The sequence below is a fragment of the Lynx canadensis genome, chromosome E2, assembly GCF_007474595.2.
Source record: "Lynx canadensis isolate LIC74 chromosome E2, mLynCan4.pri.v2, whole genome shotgun sequence".
NCBI lineage: Eukaryota > Metazoa > Chordata > Mammalia > Carnivora > Felidae > Lynx > Lynx canadensis.
The window spans coordinates 387315-412725 of record NC_044317.1 but is presented as its reverse complement, the minus strand read 5'-3'; the positions used below and the strand labels follow the sequence as shown (position 1 = coordinate 412725).

Sequence of the window (25411 nt, the reverse complement as noted above, 5' to 3'; positions counted from 1 at the left end):
AAGGAGGGTAAGTTCTAGGGTACTCCAGGGGAGTGGATGGAGGAGGAGGGGCATGGGGCAGGCTTCAGAGAGCAGCCATGTGCCCTCCAGTGCTGTCTTCCTCTGTGTGTCTCTGGAGACTCAATTCCCAATCTGAGAGAGGAACATGCAGTCTTATGAGGGAGGCAGGATGCGTGCAGCTCACTCGTCAAGAGACGGGGATCCGAGAGGGCATGACCCACCCCGTTCCGGCCTCCCTTTCTTGGTCCTTCCTCATTTGAACTCTAGACCCACCAACCTGCAGCAAATCCAGGTCCTACCTGGGCCAGTCGTTCTCTGAATCCCAGTTTCTTTACCTCTAAAAGGTGGGGATACCCACCTCCCAGGACGTAAGAATTTAGTACAGTGCCACCCCCACACTCAAGGCTGCCCTGTATTCTCTTCTAACAAACTCACACCAGATCGTCTTGCTCCTGCATTAGATCTCTGTGGTTCTCAATCTTGCCTGCACATTTTAATTCCCCGAAGAGCTTTTTAAAAAATATTAATGCCAGGGGCACCTGGGTAGCTCAGTTGCTTAAGGTGACTTCAGCTCAGTCATGATCTCTCAGTTCGTGAGTTAGAGCCCTACGTGGGGCTCTGTGCTGACAGCTCGGAGCCTAGAGCCTGCTTCGGATTCTGTCTCTCCCTCTTTCATGGCCCCTCCCCTGCTCGCGCTGTGTCTCAGAAATAAACCTTAATTTTTTTTTTTTTTTTTAATCAATGCCTGACGCCATTTCGGAATTTCCAGGGGTATGTCCTTGATCTTTATTGCAAAAATCTCCCCAGGAGGTTATGAAACACAGCAAGGGTGGCGAGCCTCCACCTTAAACCACAGATTCCCATACGTAAACAGGAGAGTCACCCGGGACGCATTAACGACAACAAAAAGCAAACTTCCAGGACCGCCCCTAACATTCGGTTTCAGTCTATCCCGGGGAGGCGGATGTCCAGAAATCCGTCCGCAGCTTTGGGAAGCTCCTCGATTTGGGTTGCTTACTTTTAATAAGGAGGAAAATGTCCCACCTGCAGCTGTGGAGGCAGACTGAGAGGAGTCACGTGCAGAGCGGGCACTAGGACCCTCCAGGTCGCCCAGCTGTCACCTGTGCATCGCCCCGGCTGGAACACCACGCGGCAGTACGCCCACCTGCGCGCACCCTCTCCTCACCTAGCCCTACCTGCGGGTTCCTCCCGCCCAGCCAGCCCGCACTCGGAGAGCAGAGTCTAGGTCCCCGGGTGCAGGTGGCTCGGAGCCCGTGAGCCCCCATCCCCGTCCCAGCCGGACGTCGGTCCCGGGCACGCCTCCGGAAGACCCGGGGACGCCCAGCACCGGGGCAGCCAGGACTGCCGCGCGGAGGCGCCCAACTCGCGCGAGAACTCGCCCGGACGCGCCCGCACTTTCTTAGATGCCACTGTTGGCGGAGAGGAAGTTCCGGAGGGCCGCAGCACGCAGACGCCAGAGCTCGGGCTCGCGCCAGCGCGCCGTAAGTGCGCAGGCGCGCCGGTCGTTCTCTTTTCGGCTCTTCCTTCTCCCGGTCTCCGGACGTCAGCGGCCGTTGGGTCCTATGTCGCGCCGGGCCCTCCGGAGGCTGAGGGGGGAACAGCGCGGCCAGGAGCCCCTCGGGCCCGGTGCCCTGCAGTTTGCCCTCCATGATGACGATGATGCGGAAGAAGAAGGTCCAAAGCGGGGAACAGGCGGCCGGCGCCCCCGGGGCGCAGGGAAGGAAGGCGTCTGCGTCAACAACCGGTTCGAGCTGGTGAGAAGCGGGGCTGCCTGGGGTGGGGGTGGTGGGAGGGGGTACTGTGCCAGGCGGGTCGTGACGTCAGGGGGCGGGGCACACAGGTCTGGGCTGCGGTGGGGGCGGGGCCAGGGGCCAGTGGGTGGAGCAGGTGATGGGGTGGGCGGGGCCACGGCGGGTTGGGCGGGGCTGTCGGGGGGTCTGGGCTGCAGGGTGGGCGTGGTCTTGACGTCGAAGGGCGGGTCCGCATCACAGTGGGCGGGGCCTCACTTCCCCAGGTCTGGGCGCTGCATTTCAGGACCGAACATTGCCTACGTTAAGCTGTTGCAGGGCCATTGCTGACATTCTTGTTTACTTCTCACAACCCAGGACTTGGTGTTTTCCTCATCGCTGCATTAGCTGCGATGGTGTTTAGCTCATCTCTGCACCCACAGCAAGTGTCTGACACAGAAATGACACCGTAGATGTGAATTGAGGAGTAAACGCCCACCGGGGTTTCTTTAGCTGGCCTCAGTCTGTACTTTGGCATGTGCGCGCATCGCCTTATTCTTGCTTTCTGACCTCTGGCGGGTAACGTGTCCGTTTTGCTCACCTTGTATCCTCTCCTCGATGTGCCCGAGTGGTTGAACAAACAGCAGTAGGTCTGAAGATCATGGAGAAACCAGTGACTCTTTCTTGGTCTTGTGATTGCTGCTTGCTTTATGGAAAGTTGGCAAGTTAGACACCCATCATAAGATGGCGGGGCGTGTGGGGCGTGTGGGCTTCCAGTCTGGGAGATTGGTTTAGAGATTATTGACCTTCCCTCTTAAGGTGAGAGACAGCCTCACCCTGTAGTCTCTGGGGGAGTTGGGACGAAGCGCTTTCTTCATATTCTCCAGTCTCCCTCCACTTGTTCCGATTCCGAGATGAAAAGTAACTCCTTCCCCGCTACCTGTCTCTTCTCATTTCTTTCTTCCTTTTTGGCATTTTTATCATAAAAAATTTCAAACATGTACAAAAATAAAAGTAGTATTAACCTTCACGTGCTCATCTCCCAGCTCCCACAGTTGGAAACACGGCCAGTTGTGTCTGCCCAGTATTTCCGTCACATCACGTGTCCATAAATTTGCCACTTTTCTGACTTCTCTCAAAATACTGAAGTCTTCCTTCTCATCTCACTTGTCCACGGGCTGAAATCAATTTGTGCTGTAGGCAGCCATTTCCACGGGCGTTTTATCTGCTTGTGCTTTCTCTTTCCCCATGTCCCCAAGATTTAGCCCTTAACACCAACAGCTGCTCTTTGGAGGACATTGAACATTGCAGGTGCTGCTGCTGCATCATATGATTCTCATAGTCTGGGAAGGAGATCGTGTAGTCCCCCCTGTGCAAATGACATGCTAAGTGACACTTGGAGAGTAAACCCAGGCTTTCTGACCTAAAATTTGTACCCTTAACCATGTCATGGTTTTTGTCTCTGAAGCAAAGTTAATGTTCCTGCTGAAGAAGAAAGGAGGGTAGATGGACAGGGGGGCAGAGTGTTTGGGAGAAATGAAAAAAATGGCAGATGCTTGCCTGTGTGAATGGAGGAAAAGAATTCTGATGTGGACCTCCCCATGACATCATGTCAGAGGGACTCAAGGTCTGTACCTGCTCAGGACTCTGCTGTTTGTGTGTTCCCTTCCACTTTCTGACACTGGTGTCGCCAGCTCAGATGTCCTTCCTGGTCTTGGGATTCATACCTCCGACTCAACGTCTGTCACCTCTTAGACCTTTCACAGACATCTCAAACCCAGTGTGTCCAACTGTTAACTGCTCTTTCTGCCTCCTCCAGCCTTCTCTATCTCTGTTTTTCCTTTTGTCCACACCAGCAACCTGAAGGTATCCCTGATCTTTCTCTCTCTCAACAGTATACGAGACCATTCTGAAGTCCGGTAGCACCTGGGTGGGGACTGTTGCCTCTGGCCTGGATCACTGTCATCCTTCGGCCCAGTCCTTCTCTTGTCGTTCCTTTGCCACCTGTCTGAATGCAGCAGCTACAGTCACACATACGTCTGACCTCAGCCCTCCTTTCTTCGCAACCCCCCAATGATCCCACGCCGGTCTCGTTCACCCCATGAGCTCTGCCACCTCATTTCCTTACAATCTTGCTCGCTCTTCTGTAGCCATAGTGACCTGTCCCCTTTGCTGTCTCCTCTGCCTTTAACACCTTGTATTCAGATGTCCCGTGTCTCACTTCTCCTTCCTCAGGATTCGCTCAGAGGACGCCTTCTCAGTCTTGCCTACCCTTCCTACCTGCTTTCAGAGTGGAGCTAACTGCACATTCCCATTCCCTTTCTTCTGTTCTCTCTCAGTTTTCCCTGGCAGCTAGCATAGAACATACCGTACAGATTCTCTGTCGGTTCTTTCTATTTGGTGTTACTTTCCTTCCTTGCTCTCTGATGAAGTAGAAGCTTTGTGGGAACAGAGACTTTGCTGCTCCCTAACATGTCCCCACCACCCTGTGTCTGGCACCCGGATATGCAGAAAACTTACTGCATGAATTAGCATTTCCTCTAAGCGGACCAGCATGTACTGTCTCCAGCCACAATGTATGTGCACAGGCGTTGGAGTCAGAAGGACCTAGGTTTGGATCCCAGCCCCATCTCTTCATAGCTGTGAGAACGTGGACAAGATATCTAACATAAGCTTCAGTTTCCCTGTTTCTTGGCGATGATCTCACTTCATGGGATTTTCATGAGTGATAAATGAAGTAATAACGTGTGTCGCCTTTAGCCCATACTGGGCAGACAGCACTCTGCAAATGTAGGTATTACATGAAATTGAAAACCACGGTAGGAACGTGACCTGAAGTGGTTTACTGAGAAGCCTTTCCGGGGCACTTAGAAGTGCTCTCCTGGAGAGAGGGAAGCGGAGCAGGAGACATTCTTCGTTGTTGGTTCATGGATTTATCCTCACAACTAGCCCTTGGGTGATTTTGTTGCTGTCGTTGCTGTCGTTGTTGTTGTTTTGGCTTTAGATTAGAAATCCTCTCACTCTCTTTTTTAAAATTCTGCATGTAAGTGGACCGGCACATTTCAAACCTGTGTTGTTACAGGGTTAACTGTATGTGTATGTGTCTCTGTTTTTATGTTCAATATAGTGGTCATGCCTGGAAAGTAATTGAAATAAGCATCTAAGTTGTAAAATTAAATAAAAAACCAAACTTCTTCCAAAATAAGTTTCGGTGATTAGGCTGCTGCTGTTTGGCTGGAATAAGGACTTGAAATTGTTCAGTGATCTTTGAGTTGGTGTTTCAACACGTGTCATCTTTGATATCGAGTTGATTTTGATCCTTTGTGTTTTGGGTTTTTTTTAAATTTTTTTTAATGTTTATTTATTTTTGAGACAGTGACAGAGCATGAACAGGGGAGGGGCAGAGAGACAGGGAGACACAGAATCTGAAACAGGCTCCAGGCTCTGAGCTGTCAGCACAGAGCCTGACGCGGGGCTCAAACCCACGAACTGTGAGATCATAACCTGAGCTGAAGTCGGACGCTCAACCGACTGAGCCACCCAGGCGCCCCACAGAAACAATACTTTTAAAGTAGTTTTTCTTAGAGACCATGCAAGCAGGGGAGGGACAGAGAGAGAGGGGAACAGAGGATCTGAAGGGGGCTCTGCGCTGACAGCAGTGAGCCCTATGCGGGGCTCGATCTCACAAACCACAAGATCATGACCTGGGCCAAAGTTGGATGCTCAACCGACTGAGCCCCCCAGGCGCCCCTCAACATAAATCTTGTGTCTTACAACCCAGTGATTCTACCTCTGCATACTTACCCAAGAGACTTCTGCAAAAACGCTCACACAGTAGCTTTCTTCCAAACACCCGCAGATGGGAAGACCCTCAAGCGACTTCCTCTGCCTGATGGGTAAGCTAACATAGCGCGTCCACACAAAGGAGTACTGGTGACCAATAATATGGGCACCAGCAGGATAAGCGTCAACACATTACACTGTGTGAATGGAGCTAGACACAAAAGAAGGCATACTCTGGCTCTTTCTGCACCAAGTTCTAAGACAGGCACAGGCCATCTCTGGTGGAAGAAATCTTAGCAATGTTTGCCGGAGTCATCAGGAAATGTTAGTTGGAGATGGTAGGAGGCATATATTTCTGGGGTAATGGGAGCATCTTACATCTTGGTAAGAGTGTGGGTTACATACTTATGCAGTTTCCAAAACTCATACTGTGCGTCCGTTTCAAGCCACATAAATTATACTCCAGTTCCGTGCTCCTCCCCCCAAAAAAGACGAAATTCCCACCCGGTGTTTATTGAAGTATCGATCAAGCCTTATCCCCGTGGAATAGCAGAGAATATGTGTGTAGTGAACAAGAACCTCTTGAAATTGTTACCCATTTGAGACCGTGAAACTGATGAAAGTACCAGCTTTTGGATACCAAATGAGATTTATCTCAGGATGGTGGGTGGAGAGTCCTTGAGTGCTGGTGCCTGCTGATACAAATAGCAATGAATCATGCGCAGTTAGCAACTCTTTCCAGTAAAGAAACAAGACTGAGTATGTATATCGTTGGAGGTTTGCACATGTGCGCACAGACCCAGAATATTTCAGGTGAAGCTTAGCTTGGCATAGAGCTTATGCATTTGAATTTCTCCGAACACCTCAAGTTTCCAGAAGGGGCTCAAAAAATAATAACTTAGTGGGGCGCCTAGCTAGGTCAGTCAGTGGAGCATGTGACTTTTGATCTTGGGGCTGTGAGTTTGAGCCCCATGCTGAGTGTAGATATTGCTTAAAAATAAAATAAAAAATTCTTGGGGCACGTGGGTGGCGCAGTTGGTTAAGCGTCAAACTCTTGATTTTGGCTCAGGTCGTGATCTCACAGTAGTGAGGTCTAGCCCTGAGTCGGGCTCTGCGTTGGACACGGACCTTGCTGAAGATTCTCCCTCTCCCTCTGACCCTGCCCTGCTCTCGCGTGTGCATGCACCCTCTTTGTCTCAAGAAAATTTTTTCTTAAAAAAATTTCTTTAAGGAAGCGGACGTGACTTGAAGTAAACCAGCACCCGGCTTCACTAGAGGCATTAGGGGTAGAATTCCGTTGAATACCGGAGAAAGTGTAGGTGCCAGTTCCCCAGTGCATCCCCCACTTGTTTAGAGGAAATGTCCCAGGAGGCCACGTTCTGGTTTTCTTCCTTTGCTCCAACATCCAAACCAACCAGACCACACATGGGCCTCTGGCTTTACAATGCCACCACTCAAAAGAAGGTGTCTGCAGTAGGAGTCCCCGCAGTATCGGCGACGCGGGGACAGAAACTATTGTGCTAGAAGTCGAGCATTTTTGAGTCAGATATGGATTTGTAGACAGACTGGCATCACGTACTTCTGGGTTGTGTCCTTGGTAGGCTCCGTTGGTAAAGAAAGCAAAACCAAAGGACACAAAAATTTGTTCCCGTGTTCTTTTCTTTGACAGTTTCCCAGCTGAGACAGTAGGCCAAAAGAGAACCATCACTGAAAAACTCACCGGCTGCGGTGTGACCTCAAGTTTAACAAGAAATTGTCTCAGGGTTGTGGGGGTTAAAACATGTTATTTTGGGGTGCCTGGTGGTTCAGTTGGTTGAGTGTCCAGCTCTTGATTTTGGCTCGGGTCATGATCTCGCCATTTGTGGGATCCAGCCCCACATCAGGCTCTTGCTGACGATACTGAACCTGCTTGGGATTCTCTCTCTCCCTTTCTCTCTGCCCCTCCCCTGCTCGTGTTTTCTCTCTCAATAAATAAACAAACAAATAAATAAGTAAATAAAAAAAATAGATGTTATTTTTATTTTTTAGCTTTATATTTTTCAGAGGTTCTAAATTGAACGTACGGTTTTATTTTTGTGTATTTTGTGTATTTCAGTGTACTAGATTGGGTCCATCCCATCTCATCTGGTTTATGAAGCATAGTTAGTATTCCTGCTAACCTCTCTTATCTGTTTGTTCATTGACTGGCTAAAGGGCCAGAACTTCCCCTGTAACTTGTACCCACCCCTGCCCTGTCTCGCCTCCAGGGTGTGTGTTTAGGGTGTGCGGGAGTGTGTGCACGTGTGGATCCTTCCTTTTCGCTACTATGTAAGGTTCTGTCCTGAGTTATTTTTATTATGGTGTGTTACTTTTATCAGGGAAGAGTTTCCAGGTAGGTCAGTCCTTGGGTACTGTTTCTTCCCCCAGGTTCTTGTCCTGTCTGCTACTGTAGATGAGCTACCTAGTGTCTCCAGTAGGAGGAAAGAATATTAATGCATCGACAGAACAAATGTATATACGAATCTTTGTGCTAGGGTTCTGTTCCATAAGGGAGGTAAGTTGTAACGTTTGGGGGTTCTTCATTATGTCCCCTCTGAAGACAGAGACCCCGTGGGGCCATGCGGTGCCCAGCATTCTCTGGAGTTTATTGACTAAAGTAACCGTGAACCAGAGCTGTTCAGAAGGTGAGCAGTACGGCTCTGCTAGGCACACAGACTTACGTTTCTTCCTCCTGTGACCTCAGGGTGATCCTGAACGTGTCTCCCCGCCTCCCCTCCCCACCCCCGCCCTGTCCTGCTCTCTTGTCTCTAACACAGTTCAGTATCACCATGGGATCTGTGACCAGGACACCCGTAACACCCTTGTTCTCTCCCATCTGTCTTCCAGATAAACATTGAGGACCTTGAGGAGGGACCAGTGCTGAATGGGGAGAGACCCGAGTGTCTGCTCACAGGGAACAGAAGGAGATCCCAGAGTGGAGGTGCAGATGCCAAGAAAGCTGGAGAAATGGCTGGCAAGGCAGCACCCCCAGAGCAGGTGTGGGGACTAGGAGGTGCCAGCCACATACACCCTCTGCTGTCGTTTTCTGGGTCCCAGTCGTCCCCACTTTTCCTTGGGACCCCTGATAAGATTTGCATGACACCCTCAAGACGAGTTGTGGGCATCGAGGAGGCCCCACACAGCGTCCCCGAGTCAAGTTTTCTTGGCACAAGAGTGGCCTCCACACTCTGGGAGGGTCTGCTCCTCCCTCCCCAGGGGGTGTGTTTTTTGTGACTGTGTGTCTGTAGCTCTGGTCAGGTGGTCAAGACCCTGGGTGGACGTGCCTTGAAGAAGTACGTAGGTCAGGTTAGCGTTGGGGTGTGGCTGGTGTGCGCGACGGCAGCGCGGGAGAGGGTCCCTCAGGAGATCTTTTGCTTGTTTGCTCAGTAAGTGCTTTTTGTCAGCCTACCGGGTTCTGGGGACAAGTCTGCCTTCCTGGGGCCTCTGGTCGAGAGAGCGACAGATGAGGACAGACAAGTGCAGCTGGAGGGACCCTGACTCGTGGCGTAGAGAGGGGCACCTGCCTGAGCTTGGGGTGGTGTAGTGCTTCACGTTGCGGGGAAGGAGGTGGCCAGGTGAAGGGGCGAGAGCGATTCGGGCAGAGGCACCAAGGGTGTGGGGGAGTGCAGTGCGGGGTCCCAGTCTCCAGGGTGGCTGAGCGTGGCAGGGAGAGTGGTTGACAAAGTGAAAGATGAAGGCAGAGGGCAGGTGGGTGGATGCTTCACACCCTGTGAGCCTCTTGAGGTCCTGGGAAGCCACGAGTTCTGTCAAGAAGGAGAAACTTGGAGGGAACCAGAGTTGTGGGCCAGTGGGAGGTCTGTGTTGTTGAAGCAGGTGAGCTCACAGGACGTTCAGGGTGGGAGGGAGGGGACCCTAGCCTGTGTTCCCGTGTCCCTCTGTAGCTTGCTGCTTTAGTTGTCAGCAGGTAAGATTTTATCGTCTCTTTCATTGACTAAAATGTGCTTCTTTTGTTAGTCTAATGTAAGTGGCAAACTCCGAAAGAAGAAAAAGAAACAGAAAAATAAGAAAAACACTACGGGAGAAATTCTGGTATGTGCATCTGGCTGTTTCTCGGGGCAGTTCATTTTCATTTGATATTTTGATTCCTTCCCGTTAGGAGCCTAACTCGGAGGTCAGGGAAGGTCACTTACCAAATCTCACTCGTGTTTGTTCACTTTGTTCCTTGAGGGTCAGACCTCCCTCTGTGCTTTCTGTTTCCTGGTGACATCTGAAATGATGCTCTCTGGGTGGTGCAGCCTCTGTCACTGGACTGCCCCCGTGCCCCGACCTTTCTCTAGTGCTGATGGACTAATCCGATGTCGAGGTGTGAGCCTCCGGGTCCAGTCGGTTGTCAGAAAATCCGTTTTCGTTATCGCCTGCGGCCCTCATCACCTGATTCTGTGTGTCCTGAGGAGGCCGTGGCCCTCTGTGCCTGTCACTGGCAGTTACAGCCCAAGTCCCACCTGAAGAGCTTGGCGGGCACATCCGAAAGATGAGCAGTGTAGGCTTGTGACTTGGTCATTTCAAGAGTCCTTCTGGTTCTATGATCTCGCCGATTCTGAGCTCCCTCTAACGAAGCCTCTCTCCTTTTTTTCTCAATATGTGTGCAGTGCGGCGTTCAGGAAGCAGACCCGATATAATGCTTCTTCTTTGTAAAAACCGTTTTATTGTTGATCTTACACTTAAAATAAAGTCTGTGTGGTGATTAGATGTTCTTCTGGGGCTTTTAGGAAAATGGGCTGGAAGATATTGATCGCATCCTGGAGAGGATTGAGGAAGGCGGTGGTTTAAGCCGCCCAGGCCCGCCTCCCCTGAGCTCAAAGAAGCACGTCCTGTATGTGGAGCACAGGTTAGCCCGTCCCCCTCCCGGCTGACACAGAGCCTCTTTGCAAAGGGAAGGTAATATTTCAAAAAGAAGGAAACTTACTGTCTTGATCTAAAAGTGATGTAGGTTTATCGCCAAACATTGAGGCGGCAGGGGCAAGGACAGAAGGCGAGGGAGGCCCCTCTGTTTCCAAGGACCCATCACTTAGCTTTGTAGACCTCTGGGAGTGTTTTTTTCTCGGAAGGTGCTGAAGTCAGAGGTCATCCTGGGACAGGTTATTCCTGTCCTGTCCTCATAGATGCCTATGAAGAGCCTGTCCCTACTGAAGAGATGTCGCCAGTGTTGAAAAAGCCATCTCTTTTCGTGAGTCAGTGAGCACACCTTGATCTAGTCGCAGGTCTGAGGCTGCTCTGCTTTGGCCCCAGGACCGGCTGCCTCTGCTTCAGGTTAGCGTGGTTTTGAAGGAGGCGTGCCGGTTGTCTTCCTTCCAGAATGGCTGTTCCCTCTGCTGGGTTTTATGTGACCTTCCAGAATTCCCAGATTCAGTGTAGAAGAACTCAATTTCCTTTCTGTTCGTGAAATTTTCACTTCTCTAGACACTTGAATCCAGACACAGAACTGAAAAGATATTTTGGTGCTCGAGCTGTCCTGGGGGAACAAAGGTAAGATCAACACTGGCTGTGTTCCCAAGGAAGGGAGGGAGGTTCTCCGGATGGGTTAGACCCTTGGGGAGGGGAAGGGGGAGGGGGTCCTCGGGGAGGGGGAGGGAGTTTCTCCAGGTCGGTTAGACCCTGGGGGAGGTTAGGCAAAGGGCCTTACAGGAGGAAACCCTAAGGACTTCTGGTTCTGAGGGATCTGAAGGGGGCTGGGGAGAAGTTGGTGTTTGACCTTTTTGATGGCCATTGGGCTCCAACCCTCACACTGCCTTTATTAGCCTGTGAGCCAGCGTTTTACAGGGATTCTGGACGTCCTAAAATTTTGAGCTTCTAGCATGGAAATCTTGGCCAACTTCATTTTTGTTTCTTAGCAAGCAAAACCAACATGAGGTTTAGGTTCTGGGATCAGTTTGATCTTTGTTAATTTAATGGTTCTTAGTGGTAAACCCAGGGGGAAATGCTCTGTTTGCAGACCTTTCTGTAGGAGGTGTGGGTGTTCAGCTTTCCCAACGCTCCAGCACCGAGTCCGTTCTGACCAGGAGCTGTCACGCCGGCAGAGGCGTTGTCTTTTCAAGTACTGTCCGTGTGTTTTCTAAATGTAGAATGAAATGCTTTTTATAAAAGAAAAAACTGAGGCAATTCAGAATTGTCTCCTCTGACACCCCTGAGGATAACCAGTCAGGACAGCTTGCTGCCCCTCTCCGGGGCCCCTCTGCACACACTCCTCGTTGCCCGGAACCACAGGGCGCTGCTGGCGTCTCACACCGCATGGTTCTTCATGGTTGGATTCCAGGCACCATTTTCACGCCCGGTGCACGAGGGGAATGCCCTCGCCCCGGGGGACAGGTGCCGGCTGGTGTGCTGGCTGCACTCGTCCTGTGTCCGTGTGGTCTTTTCTAGTGCAATTGCACAGGAATGGGTATTCCCCTGTGGTGTTAGCACCACGTCTCTCCGCTGCCTTCCAAATACCTGTGTGCCTTAGCCTACCCACCGCCTGAGTGTTTCTGCCTCCTCTGACCTGTCGTAGAGTTAGGGGTTTTAGATTCTGTCATAATGTACACGTGGAGGACTTTTCTTGTTATTTGCTGGTGGTTTTTGGTTTTATCTCTGGCGTTAGGTTATTCAGGACACAGGGGTTTCTGACTTTATGTCTTCTTGTGGAATATTGATGAAAAACATTTTCACTTAAAAATGTTCCTCTTGGGGAGCACCTGGGTGGCTCAGTTGCTTGAGCGTCCGCCTCTTGATTTCAGCTCCGGTCATGACTTCACGGTTCATGAGTTTGAGCCCATGCTTGGGATTCTGTCTCCCTCTCTCCCTCTCCCTCTCTCTCTCTCTCCCTCTCTCCGCACCCCCCCCCCCCACTTGTGCTTTCTCAAAGTAAAGAAACTTAAAAAATAAATAAATACATAAAATGTTCCTCTTGGTCTGAACATCGTGCCTCTCCCCAGCCTCGCTCCATTTGTTTGCATGTGCTTGGCCTGTCTTTGCCGTTTTCTTCACACTTATGCCTGGTCTTGTTTCTGTGCAAATGATACTTAATGTAATTACATTTATTGTTTTTATAGTATCATTATACTTTTTAGGGTATTGATTTGTTTAAAAATTTAAGTCCCACCGAAGGCTTCCCTGAGAAGCCACGGTTCCCTCGTACCCCTTGTGTGCAGACGCACTCAGTGTGTTTCTGATTGTCCCTCTCCGGTGGCCGTCTCAGAACGTGCAGATGGCCTGTGCACAGCTCTTTCTCGGAAAGCTTCCTATGACAGACGCATACGGCATACTCGCCCTCCTGCTGCTCTTGTCTCCCCCCCCCCCCCCCCCGCTGCCCCCCACCTACCTCCCTGCCTCCTCTCTGTTCTGTGTGGACAGCTCACTGCAGGGCCGGGCTGTCCCTGGGCTTCCATAGACCAGGCAGTTCTGCATATCCAGTTAATCCTCCTCTTTACACCCTACCAAGCTCCCGGTCAGAACTGGGCTCCGTGCTGGAGCGTCTGGAAACTTGAACACCCACACCTCCTACAGAAAGTCCTGCCAACGGGCCTTCGTGCACAGAGCGTTTCTTACTGCATCTACCGCATGATGCCAACCGCTAAGAAGTGTTAAGTGGACAAAGATGAGACTTACCCAGGTTCTAAACCTCACGTTGGTTTTGATGCCGGTTGAGAAGCAAAAATAAACCTGGCGAAAGTTTCAGGGCCAGACACTCAACATTTTAGAGGTAGTCATTTGAGTGTTCTTCACACTATGACTGTGCTTTTGAGGCACCGTGTTTTTTTCTCCTGCATTTTGCCTTCTTGGTGGGATAAGAAACCTGCTTTTTTATCCTGTTTGTAATGCAGGCCAGATTCTTACTCATCTTTATTTTCTTAACGAAATGGTTCATATTATCGAGAAAATACACAGAATCACATACACATGTCCACATGCCCGTTACTCAGCTCAAGAAAGAAAGCGTCAGTGACGGAGCAGAAACGCCTCCCTGCAACCACCGCTTTGCGGGGGGCGGTCTGGTACCGCCGGAGACATCCCCGCCCAGCGAGGCAGGAGCACCGGGCTGAGGGATGAGGGCAGTCTGTGGGCCACATCTCGGGGAGCTCAACCTCCCTCCCCTGCCGCCCAGTGGTGCTGTCTGGCTCGTTCTCACCCAGGAGTGTGTTGGTGTCAGTGTCCTGATGCCCCCCCCCCCCCACCAGTTCCTTCCGTGGTTCCCCTTGTTCCCTTTTCAAATCCTGTTCTTGCGTCGCTGGCGTCTTGAGAGGCGAGGAGAGGACCCGCCTCAAGACAGAGGTCTGCCCTCTGCCCTCTGTGCTCAGCCAGCGGAGCATCTGTCCAGCCCGGCCCCCAGGGAATTGCGTCCACAGGCTTGCTCTCCTCCTCATCTCTGTTTTTGGTCTTCAACTTCTGTGCCCTTTTTACCTCTCTTTCCTGCCATTTTGCTAGACCCAAAAACTTCCGGCTCTTTCTGTCTCTGGTTGTTTGGTTATTTAGATGCGGCGTTTAGTTTGGCTTGGCACTGCTGACGTTCTGTGAGTGCTGTCGCATTCTGTCCTGTCCGTGCCCTTCCCTTCCCCTCCCCGCGGTTTTGCTTCCGAGCTCCCTCAGAGGTCAGGCAGCGAAGATGAAGCCGTGACCGTGTCCGTTCTCCCCAGGCCGAGGCAGCGGCAGCGTGTGTACCCCAAGTGTACGTGGTTGACGACCCCCAAGAGCACCTGGCCACGGTACACCAAACCAGGTGAGGGCTGGCACCGGGCCGCGAGGATCTGCGCCCGTTGGGCCAGGCCGCTGCCCTGTTTGTGCAGAGCCAGCGTGCGGGCGTGTGAGCGCGCGCCCCGGCCTCGTGCTGGAGGACGGAGGGCCCCCCACCCCCCAACACAGGCCAGCTGTGTGTTTTCTCAAATACGGTTCAATGCAGCTTCTGTCTACCTTTTTCTTTTTTCCTGTGAATACTGTACCACGGGAGGCAATCAAGTTCATCTTTCAAGCGTGGTATTTTATGTTCCGTTGCCATGTAATAAGTGCGCGCATCTGAAGAGAAACAGCCACAGTGCAGAAAGCCTTGCTGTGTGCTTGTGGTTGACATCATGACACCAAAAGGAGGAGCACCCTAGAGCCTTTGGGCCGGTCGGGGGGGGACAGAGGGGAGGGGCCGGGGCGCCCACTGTGATGGGAGCGTGTGACAGCCACGCCCTGCTTCCGTGTCTCTGGGGTTCTGCATGATTCCTGTGTGCTGGCAGCGAGGACACCCCCACTTAGCTAGCAGAAGCCCCCGAGCCACTTTGAACAGACAAAGCTCCTGGCTCTGTGGCGGGGCCGTCAGAAGGGACTGGGTCGAGGGTAGCCTGGAACCACTCACCTGTTCTGTGGAGGTAAGTGGTTCCTCAGAAGAAACTGGGCCTCTACCCAACACGTGGTACAAAGAGAAAGGCCGTCCACTCGTGGGGTGTAGATCGCCGTTGCTTCAGAGGCCTGGCTGCAGCCCCTGCACGGTCTCCCATGCCCACCTGGATCTGGGCTCCGACCGCTGTTTAGGCTAAGCCAGATGCCATGGGGGTGGCGCCGTGTGTGTCCTCACGTTTGTTGTCCTGGGACATTAGTGATCGATCCACACCCCCGGGGGGGGGGGGGGGGGGGGACATCTTCCTAGGAAAGGCGTAGATGGGACGTGGTGCCGGTGTGGACCGAGCCCCAGGCATCCTGGGGGAGCAGACGCTGTGACAGGGACTCACGCTGGGTGCACGCAGAAATTCCTGTCCAGGAACACCACGGGGCCTGACGCCGCACTCTCCCCAGGTCTGTCGATGCGGCTGCTGGAGTCCAAGAGAGGCCTCTCGTTCTTTGCGTTTGAGCACAGTGAGGAGTACCAGCAGACACAGCACAAGTTCCTGGCCGCCGTGGAGTCCATGGAGCCCAACAACATCGTGGTGCGTGTGTCCCCACGAGAGGGTCCGCGCCCAGCCCACACCCTGCCCACAGTTACCCAGGGTGCCCCGGGCCTGGGGCCCAGCCTGTGGTCACTCCGCCCGGAAGCACCTTGCCCTCCTGGCTCCTCTCACGTCCAGTATACGCCCGGGTCATGGGGGCTGAGGGCCACGGCAGGATGCTTCCGAGGACTCGCCTCATCTTCCAAGGGCTGCTTGTGTGGGGGGTGGCAGAGGGTAAAGATGGGGGTCCCGGGGCACAGAGGTCCCGGTTCCCACCACAGGCCTGGTTATGAGCTTGGTTTGAGGGGAGGGTATCGTGGATGCCACCGCTGGTAAAATCTTCGCGAGGTTTACGTGCCTGAGAGAAAGGCCTGCCTGGGGCTGGGGCCTCGCTGGCTGCCGTCCAGGGGCACCACCTGCTGCCCCGTCAGTGTCCCCCTCCTCGCAGGTTCTGCTCCAGACCAGCCCGTACCACGTTGACTCGCTCCTGCAGCTCAGCGACGCTTGCCGCTTTCAGGAGGATCAGGAGATGGCCCGAGACCTCGTAGGTAAGGGGGCGCGTGGGCACCCCGCCCTGCTGTTCCTCCGCACCCGCACACGCCTTCGCTGGCGGAGCACAGGCGTCGTATAAAGCGATGGCGGGGACACAGGGTTTGCCAGGGTGTCTTTTAAACAGCGGCTTTCTTGAGGTACGGTTCATAGACCATACGATGCTGCCATTGATGGCGTATGACTCGCTGGTGTTCAGGTTCTGGCAGAGTCGTACAGCTTTGTCACCACCGATTCTAGGTCATTTACGTGACCTCTAAAAGAACGCTTGCCCGTCACCTGACGCCTCCCCACCCCCAGCCCCTGGCCACCCGGTGCGCTTCCTGTTTCTGTGCATTTGCCTGTTCCGGACATTGCCTGTGAGTGGAGTCCTGTGACACACGTCTTCAGAGCTCCCCTCTCGTACGGCCAAGTGATGCTCCATAGTGTGGATAGACTCATGTTTTGTGTGCCTGCCGGCATGTGGGGGACACTCGGCGCGTTTCCACTTCCTGGATCGCGTGAACAAGCTGCTGTGGTCGTGTGCTTGTGGTGTTGTGAGCACGTGTGCTTGTATACAACCCTGGGGCCGACAGGTGGTCTGTGGGTGAAGCAAACGCACGGAGTGGCTTCGGTGATCCCCAGGGTCACATCTGTGGCACGCCGCCTTTTCCCAAACCCTCGCCGTGTGACCTCCTCCCTCTGAGAGCTTCTCTGTGAGCCGGGGCGGTGGGGGGGGGGGGGGGTGGTGGGGTTGCACTTGCCACACGGTGGCCCCGACCCCCTCCCCTGGTGTTTGTGTGGCCTGCAGAGAGAGCGCTCTACAGCATGGAGTGTGCCTTTCATCCCTTGTTCAGTCTCACCAGCGGGACCTGCCGGCTGGATTACCGCAGACCCGAGAACAGGTGGGTCTCACGGTGGCAGGCGTGTCGAAGCTGTCCTGCGACGGGAGATGGCAGAGGACTGTCCCCGAGGCGTCCCACCTGCCAGCTCACACTGGGGCGCCTCACTGTGTACAACCTGAATGCAGGATGGCTGGGCTCACGGACGCACCGATTGGGCCAGCCTGGGGTTGCTTCTGTCCTTGTTACAAGTGAGTCTGATAAGCGACTCCGCTCTGTCGGGGCTGTAATTGTGTTTTCCTCGTATGTGTGGACAATAGGATCTGTGCCACATGAGTCGAGAATGCTTTGGAATGCTTTGCGGGCAGCCATACCGTCCAGTTCCTAAGCCAGTTAGCTGCTTGCACTTGGCTTGATCCTGTTCCCGGTGTTAAGCGGTCATGATTGGTGCCAGTCTTCTCGCCAAGCCCCACTCTGGCACCAGCCCTCACTAGTGGAGCCCGAACAGCCACAGTGGCTTCCCTGTTGACCTCACCCCCTGGCTTCTCGCCCTCATGGGGCTGCGGGGGGGTGGGGGGGAGGGTCCTCTGTTGTCCGGTGCCCTCGCCCTCACGGCCTCCAGCGTCTGTGCTCATCTCCAGCACTGGACGCCCTCCGCACCTTGGCAGTCAGCCTGGGCACGCTGACCCCGACTGCACAGATTGTCTGGCTTTGTTTGTGTTAGTCTTGTCTCTCCAGTTAAGTTCTTAGTTCCCAGAAACAGGTTATAAAATACTAACATCCACAGGCAGGGTGTTGGTCATTGATGCAAATAACAGCCTACCAGGATGCTTCAAGTCCCAGAACTGGATGCATCCAACAGCAGTGCCCCTAGCAACTGTTGAGGTTTGAGGGCAAATTAAGGTGGTAATTACAGTAGGAGACGTTGACCTGTCCTCTGAAGCGAACAGCAGGAAACAAAAAACACGATGGTTGCAACTCCCAGATAAGCTGGTTTTTCTCCACACGGACACACACGTAACCGCAAACAACAGGCAGAGCGTCACCTTCTCTGCAGACACAGGAACGCTCGCGAACACTCGCGGTGATTAGGCCGCGCAGGAAATGGCCAGCGCAGCCAAGGAGCAGAGGGAGCGGCGGTGCAGGACGAGGCTTCCGGGCAGTGCGGCTCTGGCGGCTGCCGCTCTGGCTCACGAGGAACTGTCTTGGATCTAGGAGCTTCTACCTGGCCCTCTACAAGCAGATGAGCTTCCTGGAGAAGCGCGGCTGTCCCCGCACGGCGCTGGAGTTCTGCAAGCTCATCCTGAGGTGGGTGCCTGCCTCTGGCGCCCGTGTGCTCGCGGCCTGGGCCCGTGGATGTCCACGCCGGCCCACTCTGCCCCTTGTCTCCCTTCGCCTCCCCCCCCCCACTCCCTGGGCCGCCTCCGCAAGCCTGGAGCCGGACGAGGACCCTCTGTGCATGCTGCTGCTCATCGACCACCTGGCCTTGCGAGCGCGCAACTACGACTACCTGATCCGCCTCTTCCAGGAGTGGGAGGTAGGCGTGCGTGTACGCCGTGTGACGCGGGGCCAGGGCCCCCCCACCCCGCTTTTCCCCCCGTCCAGGGTCTGTGCGCCCCAGGGCGGTTCCGCGAAGCAGTGGGGAGGCTTCTTGCCACACCCCGCGTGCTCCTCCCTTTTTGTCTCCACTGCCGCCCGTTTCCCCTGCAGACGGGCTCTGCCTCCAGCCTGACGTCGAGGCTGAGACTGGGCACGAGACCTTCATAGTGATTTCGTGCGGAAGTGATGCTATTTTAGGAATTTGGGTTAAATAGAACATTAGTAAACGTTAACTTCACCTGTTCTCTTTTTAATTTGGCTTCTAGAGAACGAGTGTTCCTGTTGGCATGCTGTCCTGGGGATGTGTGAACCTGACCACCTTTAGGGGGCGGGGGTGGCGGGCAGGGAATCGAACAGCTTACCTTCTTGATCTCCGAGCTGGAATCTTTTGTCACCACGCAATCTTTTGTTCGTGCCGCGATTGAAAAATGACTACGTAGATCATTTGAATTGTGTCGCTGGCTACTTGGCTGAGGAGTCCCGCCTCTGGGGATCTAGTTTACAGAAGTTCCTGGAGCACCCCCATCCCCCCACAACAGGGCTGAGGAAGAAAGTTTATATAACCGTGGAGACCATGGTCCCATTTTTAGCGGAGGAACGGCACGCCACGTGTTGTCTGTTCCCTACCCATGAGGAGAAAGGCAAGGAAAGTGCTCGGCCACGAGAGCAGACTTGATCGGGTCCTGGCAGCAGGAGGGACATTCTTCGTTGCCGCCCCGACTCGCTCAGCTTTCCGCTGTGACAGAGCACAGGCTGGCTGCTTTCAGAGCCGAGCCCGTCACGAGGGCGGGCATCTGGCTGTGACCCCACCTGACTCCGCTTCCCCCCAGGCCCCTCCTCTCATCCATCCCAGGCAGTTTTCTACCTCCCAGGGCCTTTTGCTTGTTTTCTGCCCCGAGGAAGCCCCCAGACGTAAACACAAATTCTCGTTCGTGCCAAGTGACGAGATGCCAGCACGACACTTGTGTTCATCACTGGGCGCGTCCAGTGACTTTGGAGCAGCTGTGGGTCTTGAGTCTTTTGTCTTTGGCACAGTAGAGCTCCAGGTTTTGTGTTTCCGCCCCTTTCAGGCTCATCGAAACCTGTCTCCAGCTCCCGAATTTTCGCCTTCTCTGTGCCGTTGGCCTATTTTCTGCTGAGTCAGCAAGCAGACCCCCTGAGCAGGAGCTCAGCTCTGCGAGGGAACAGGCCTCTCTCCTGATCCGACAGGCGCTCACCATGTTCCTGGAGGTGGGTTTGGCGGGGCCCCAGCGCGCCACTCCACTGAAAGAAGGGCGTGGTCTTCAGGGCTTTTGGACCAGGCGTAGTTACAGTTCACAAGCAGAAAATGAGTCAGAAGCGACTTTGGTGTTCAGGTGTCTTGGGGCTTCAGGATAAGTTTCTGATATGACTGTTTGAGAAAAACTTACTTTCTGAAGGTGTGGTATTTCTTTTTTTTAAGTTTCTTTTTAAGAGAGAAAAGAGACAGCACGAGCGGGGGAGGGGCAGAGAGAGAGGGAGACACAGAATCCAAAGCAGGCTCCAGACTCTGAGCTGTCGGCACAGAGCCCGACGCGGGGCTCAAGCCCACAAACCGTGAGATCATGACCTGAGCCAAAGGTGGACGCTTGACCGACTGAACCACCCAGGCGCCACCGTGTGGTGTTTTCTAGAGAGATAAGTGAGCTGCTGGTTCTTAGCAGAATGTGCAGGAGGGCCCCCAGCTTTATGTTCGTGTCCTCAAATCCCATCTTTCACTGGGTTGAATAACTCGGAGACAGGGTTGTCCTGGGATTGCTCAGAGAACCTCCAGGCATCCTAGAGTAGTGGGCTGGTGTCTGTGTGGAGACAGAGCTGTGTGGTCTGTCAGGGTCCCGCTGGGGTGCAGTCCTCCTACCACGTGCATTTTCACAGAGGGCCGAGTCCCGGGGACGGGCCGTGGGGACTTACGCACGCTGTCCCCCCCCCCCCTGGAGGAGCAGCCCAGGCTCTTGAGGTGACCCCTTAACCTCAGTGAGCCTGCTGCGTCCCAGGCCGGGAGAGGAGGTGACCAGGGTCCCCGCTCCTGGGGCTCACATCCTTGGGCGGGAGAGTGGCAGGTAGTACCAGGTGCTGGGGAGAACACAGAGAACACAAGCATGGTGAAGGTCTGAGGAGCAGCCAGGGCAGGGCTGAGGCCCATGTTACTCGGGGCGCCCACTGGACAGTGTTCTCAAGCTCTGCCTGTGTGTCCAGGCCCCGCCCCACTCATCCGTGCTCACACGGGGCTGCCTGGCCAGGCCGTAGGACAACCGACCCTTCCCCATCAAGGTGCGTGAAGTTACGAGGCGAGGCCCTTCGTGGGCACTGGCTGTTTGTGTGGGATCGGGGCATGAGCCGCCTGTAAAGTCACTCGGAAGACAGGGTTCTCCAGGTGACCTCCTGTGGGGAGGCCACTGCTGCTCAGGGAAGAGACAGGCTCTGCCCCAGGCCTGAACCCTGCAGGCCGGCCTCCCCACCAGCCTGCGGAGGGAGACTGTGATGTCAGTGGTTAGAACGCCTTGTGCGTGTGCCTGGGGGCACGGGTGCAACCCCTCAGATGCAGACCGGGCCACTGGGAGGCAGCAGGACGCACGACCCCCTCCAAGGTGGCAGAGGCTGGTGTGGGTAGACTGGCCTCACCCTGGTGTCACCGTGCCCATGGGGGCCCTGCTTTCTCTGCAGCCCTCCTCCCTTTGCTCGAGTACTGCAGCGTGCGGCCAGATGCCGCTGTCGCCACTCACAGCTTTTTCGGACCGGACGCTGAGATCAGGTAAAGACCGACGGGCCCTGGGAGGACAGTGCCCACCTGTGTGTGAGTCGTGGGGACGCTCCTGGGGGCAGACCCTGGGAGTCTGGCTGTCACTGCTCTCTCCCCCTACTGGGAGGGCCTGGCAGGTGCTCTCTGCTCGAGACTCCGGCGGCTGGACTGTTCTCCCCTTGGGTGGCCGGGTCCCGGTCCAGGCGGGGCATCGCCTCAAGGGTCAGGCACAGAGCTGGCCGGTGCGTGAGCAGCCTGCGGCCTAGAGCACAAGCCTTCCTGGTGAGGAGTGAGCAGGGCACGGGGCCCACTGTGCCCGCAGCTGCTGGGTGGGGTTAGTATCAGTACACTTGTTAGCGTGGTTCATGCGTCTGCATGGCACGTACTGCGTTTTCCAAATTTCTCATTAGAAAACGACAGAAAAACGTGCAGTAAGGGAGCCAGCCACCCTCAGACCCTGTTTGTAAACCACAGCGGTTCTTGCGGCGTCTCTGTGCGTGCATGTGCATGTTCTTTTTCTATTTTATGTTGCTGTTAAAAACTCATACTTTTTATTTATTTATTTTAATATATTTAAAAGTAAATATTTTGAGAGAGTGAGAGACAGACAGAATCTGAAGCAGGCTCCAGGTTCTGAGCTGTCAGCACACCGAGTGTGACGTGGGGCTCGAACCCACAAACTGTGAGATCACGACCTGAGCCGAAGTCGGACGTTCAACCGACTGAACCACTCAGGCTCCCCAAAGAACTTGTGCTTCTTAAAAAACATGTACCCTGGATAGAAGTAACCGCTGTGTGTGCCCCCGCCCCACTCCGGGTGATTGCCTGCCCCAGTCGGCAGCCCCTCCGGGCGGTCTCCTGTCACCCCCGGCTGCTGGACGGGGCCGGACGCTGCCCACAGGCGCCGGCGGGTGCACGCAGGCCTCGCCCTGGTGGATTCTGCTCACGGGCTCCGCTCTCCCGCAGCCAGCCCCCTGCCCTGAGCCAGCTGGTGAGCCTGTACCTCGGAAGGTCGCACTTCCTCTGGAAGGAGCCGGCCACCATGAGCTGGCTGGAGGAGAACGTCCGCGAGGTTCTGCGGGCTGTGGACTCCGGGACCCTGCGGTGGAAGCATGTGAGAGCAGGTGGGCTTGGGGCCAGGGGTGACAGGGCGGCAGGTGGCCTCAGGATCCTCGTGGGACGAGGCCCACCTGCTCAGGTGCTGCCATCACAAACGGGGCAGCAGGGCCGGTGCGGGCTCCATTCCACGTGCTGCCGCTTTACTCCCGGCCCTAGGCGGAAGGTGCTGTACCAGCGTGCGCCCAGAAACATCCACCGCCACGTGGTCCTGTCTGAGGTCAAGGAAGCCGTTGCCGCCCTCCCCCCGGTAAGGCAGAGGGGATGGGGGTGGGAGCTTTGTCACATGCCGGGCCCTTCCCCTCACAGCCAAGGATTTGAGAGGTGGCTGTGACCTCACAGGGCTCAGAGCAGTGACCCAGCCATTCGGGGCCCTGGAGCCTGCGTCCCGTAGCGCTAAAGTGGGCTCCTGACACAAGTGACCATATGATTCTGTCCCTTCCCTACAGCACACACACTTTTGCCCACGGGTGTCCTCTGTAGCCCTCTGAGCGGGCAGAGTGAGTGTCCCCGTGGAAGAAAGGCTCTCCCTGCCCGTTCACACCGTGGCTTAGGACGGTACGCATAGCCTCGCAGCCGGGGACCGTTTCTGTGTGACCGATGGACTCTTAGCAGAGAGGCCGGTCCGGGCTGGAATTGGCTGAAAGTCTGCAGAGGGGAAGGCAGGGGCTCACGGCAGGTCTGCTTCCCTTTGAAGGATGTGACCACGCAGTCTGTGATGGGCTTTGACCCTCTGCCTCCTTTGGACACCATCTACTCCTACGTCAGGCCAGAGAGGTACGTCTCCGCCTCCTGCTTTGCTCCTTTGCTCGTACAGCTCTGAGGTCAGTGCTTTAGGGCTCACTGTCTCCCGCAGACACAGACACAGGCCTGCAGAGGACGGTGCGGTTTGGGGTCACGGGTCAGCTCTGCCAGGCGTGTGCTTCCACTCCTTTGTCGACAGCGGGAGCATTTTTGGGTCAGCTTCTAGAGCAGGTGTTGGAGGTAACAGTGGGAAGCAAGAGTAAGGCATTCCCCGTGTCCTCATGGAGTGTTCACAGGGCAGTGGGGAAACACGTTCGTTACGGAATCGAGGCTTAAATGTGGAGTCAGAACTGCAGTGAGAAACTTCTGGTGCACATGACTCTCCGAGAAGGCCGTGGTCATTGCTGTGTGAAGGAATAATAGACCTTCGACAAGTAAAGGGGAGGGAATGTCGCTGGTACATGAGAAGAGTCAGCGCGTGCAAAGGCCCTGTGCAAGGAGCACGGCACAGGGCACGTTCCAAGAAGTAAAGAAGACCCACACAGCCAAGCCAGGAGGGCTGCAGTGAGAGCACAGCGGAGCCCAAGTCTACAGTGGATTTGTGGACCGCGGTTAGCCTTGAATCGTGGACTAGCTTCTTTTTCCTCGCCTCTAGTCTTTAAAGCTCTGAGTGATTGACTTACCAAGAGCCTTGAGCACAGTCCTGTAGATCTGGAAGTCACAGACAGATTTGCCCATTTCGGGAAAGCGTGTGGTTTCCAGATCTCAGTAGAACATTATGTAGGGAAGGATTTTTTTTTTTTTTTAATGTTTAATTTTGAGAGCGGGAGAGAGAGAGAGAGAGAGAGCGAGCAGGGAGGGCAGAGAGAGAGGGAGACACAGAGTCCAAAGCAGGCTCCAGGCTCTGAGCCGTCAGCAAAGAGCCCGACGTGGGGCTCAAACTCACGGACTGTGAGATCATGACCTGAGCCGAAGTCAGACGCTTAACCGACTGAGCCACCCAGGTGCTCCTGAAGGACTTTTTCTTAACTGAATTGTGCTATAACAGTTAGACTACGTGCTTCTAGGGAAGTAGTTCCCAGTTGAATTTATAAGTAGAGTAAGATGACAGTCAGGAATTTGTGACACTGGAAGGTTCAGAAAGAAAGCGGACTGGCTGGACATTGTCGCCCCGACCTGAGGAGTGCCGAAGGGCTCTGCCCAGCAGAGGCTGCCGGTCCTTAAAAGTCCGGCTGCAGCTGCTTACAGCGTGGCGTCTTCTCAGGGGGCACTCTCCAGCACACCCTGGAATCTTCCCTCGATGTGACCCGTTTGCACCCCTGCACAGCTCTCCTCAAGAGTGACCCTCCTCCCTGCTCGGCTCAACCAGCCGGCCCTGAAGGGCCCACCGCCTCTCGCCATTCCCCGTGAGGCCTAAGCAGCCCTCACCGTACCTCTGGCGCCCACTGCCCACCCAGAGCTGAGCGGGAGTCTTGGTGGTCCAACCCCGTGTCCCAGCTGGGGCTCGGGCTGCCTTCCTGTCCCTCCCCTCCCTCGGGGGCACTTTCTGACCTTCCTTCCTCCTCTTCCAGGCTGAGTCCTGTCAGCCACGGAAACACAATTGCCCTCTTCTTCCGGTCGTTGTTGCCCAACTACACCATGGAGGTACGTGGGCACGTGTCGCCGGGTGGGTTCAGGCAGGGCCACTGATTGTGCACGGGTAGAGAGCCTTGCTGGAGCCAGCGGCCGGCCTGCTCGGGAGGCTGGGACGTGCCCGCCTGACGATAACCACCACCTCGGCCCCTCCACCGGACGCTCTCCCTGACCGCGCGCTGGGCCTGGTCTTGTTAGACACGCGCGTTTGGGTCTGGGGGCTTCCTCTTCTCGACAGGGTCCTGGGCAGGCCGGTTGGGAGCACTGGGCCTCAGGCCCGGGACAACCCCTGCTCAGACGTCTCCTTGCCGCAGGGGAGAGGCTGGAGGCTGGAGGGGCTGGGGTCTGAACCACAACCAAGGCTTGAACAGGCTGATGCTGGCCGTGCGAGACATGATGGCCAACTTTCACTTCCACGACGTGGAGGCGGCTCGTGAGGACAACCCCGAGGGGACGGGGAGTGGGACTAAGCCCGCGTAGATGCCGCACCCCAACGCTGTACAATTATGTTCCCGATTGCTGTTCTGGTCGAATTGGCCGGTTCCCTGGAGTGGAAATGCTGATGTGTTGTCCGCCTTCCTCCTTTGTGTCTCCTATAAATGAGTGGGTTACGCTGTGTGTGGCCTGGGCTCTTCTTTTCCGGGGCTGGGGTCAGTGCCAGTGTGAGGCAGGTGGGTCCTGGATCCGCACAGCCCCCGAGGTTTCCCAGGAGAGAACATGACCCACGGTCACACACAGCCA

General features: G+C 54.9%; 1 protein-coding gene across 1 annotated transcript; it reads left to right on the top strand.

Annotated features, from left to right (window-relative positions):
- Nucleotides 1-1406: 1406 nt before the first annotated feature.
- On the top strand, nt 1407-25281 carry TCF25 (transcription factor 25). The gene is given in 21 exon segments (XM_030298850.1): nt 1407-1775; nt 8397-8546; nt 9525-9599; nt 10280-10398; nt 10971-11036; nt 14180-14262; nt 15321-15451; nt 15900-15999; nt 16791-16884; nt 18037-18129; nt 18253-18358; nt 19491-19520; nt 19523-19571; nt 19574-19654; nt 21103-21190; nt 22145-22269; nt 22272-22302; nt 22454-22544; nt 22992-23071; nt 24610-24682; nt 24968-25281. Coding segments are annotated over 21 exon segments (2199 nt in total). The 5' UTR covers nt 1407-1424; the 3' UTR covers nt 25151-25281.
- Nucleotides 25282-25411: the final 130 nt, after the last annotated feature.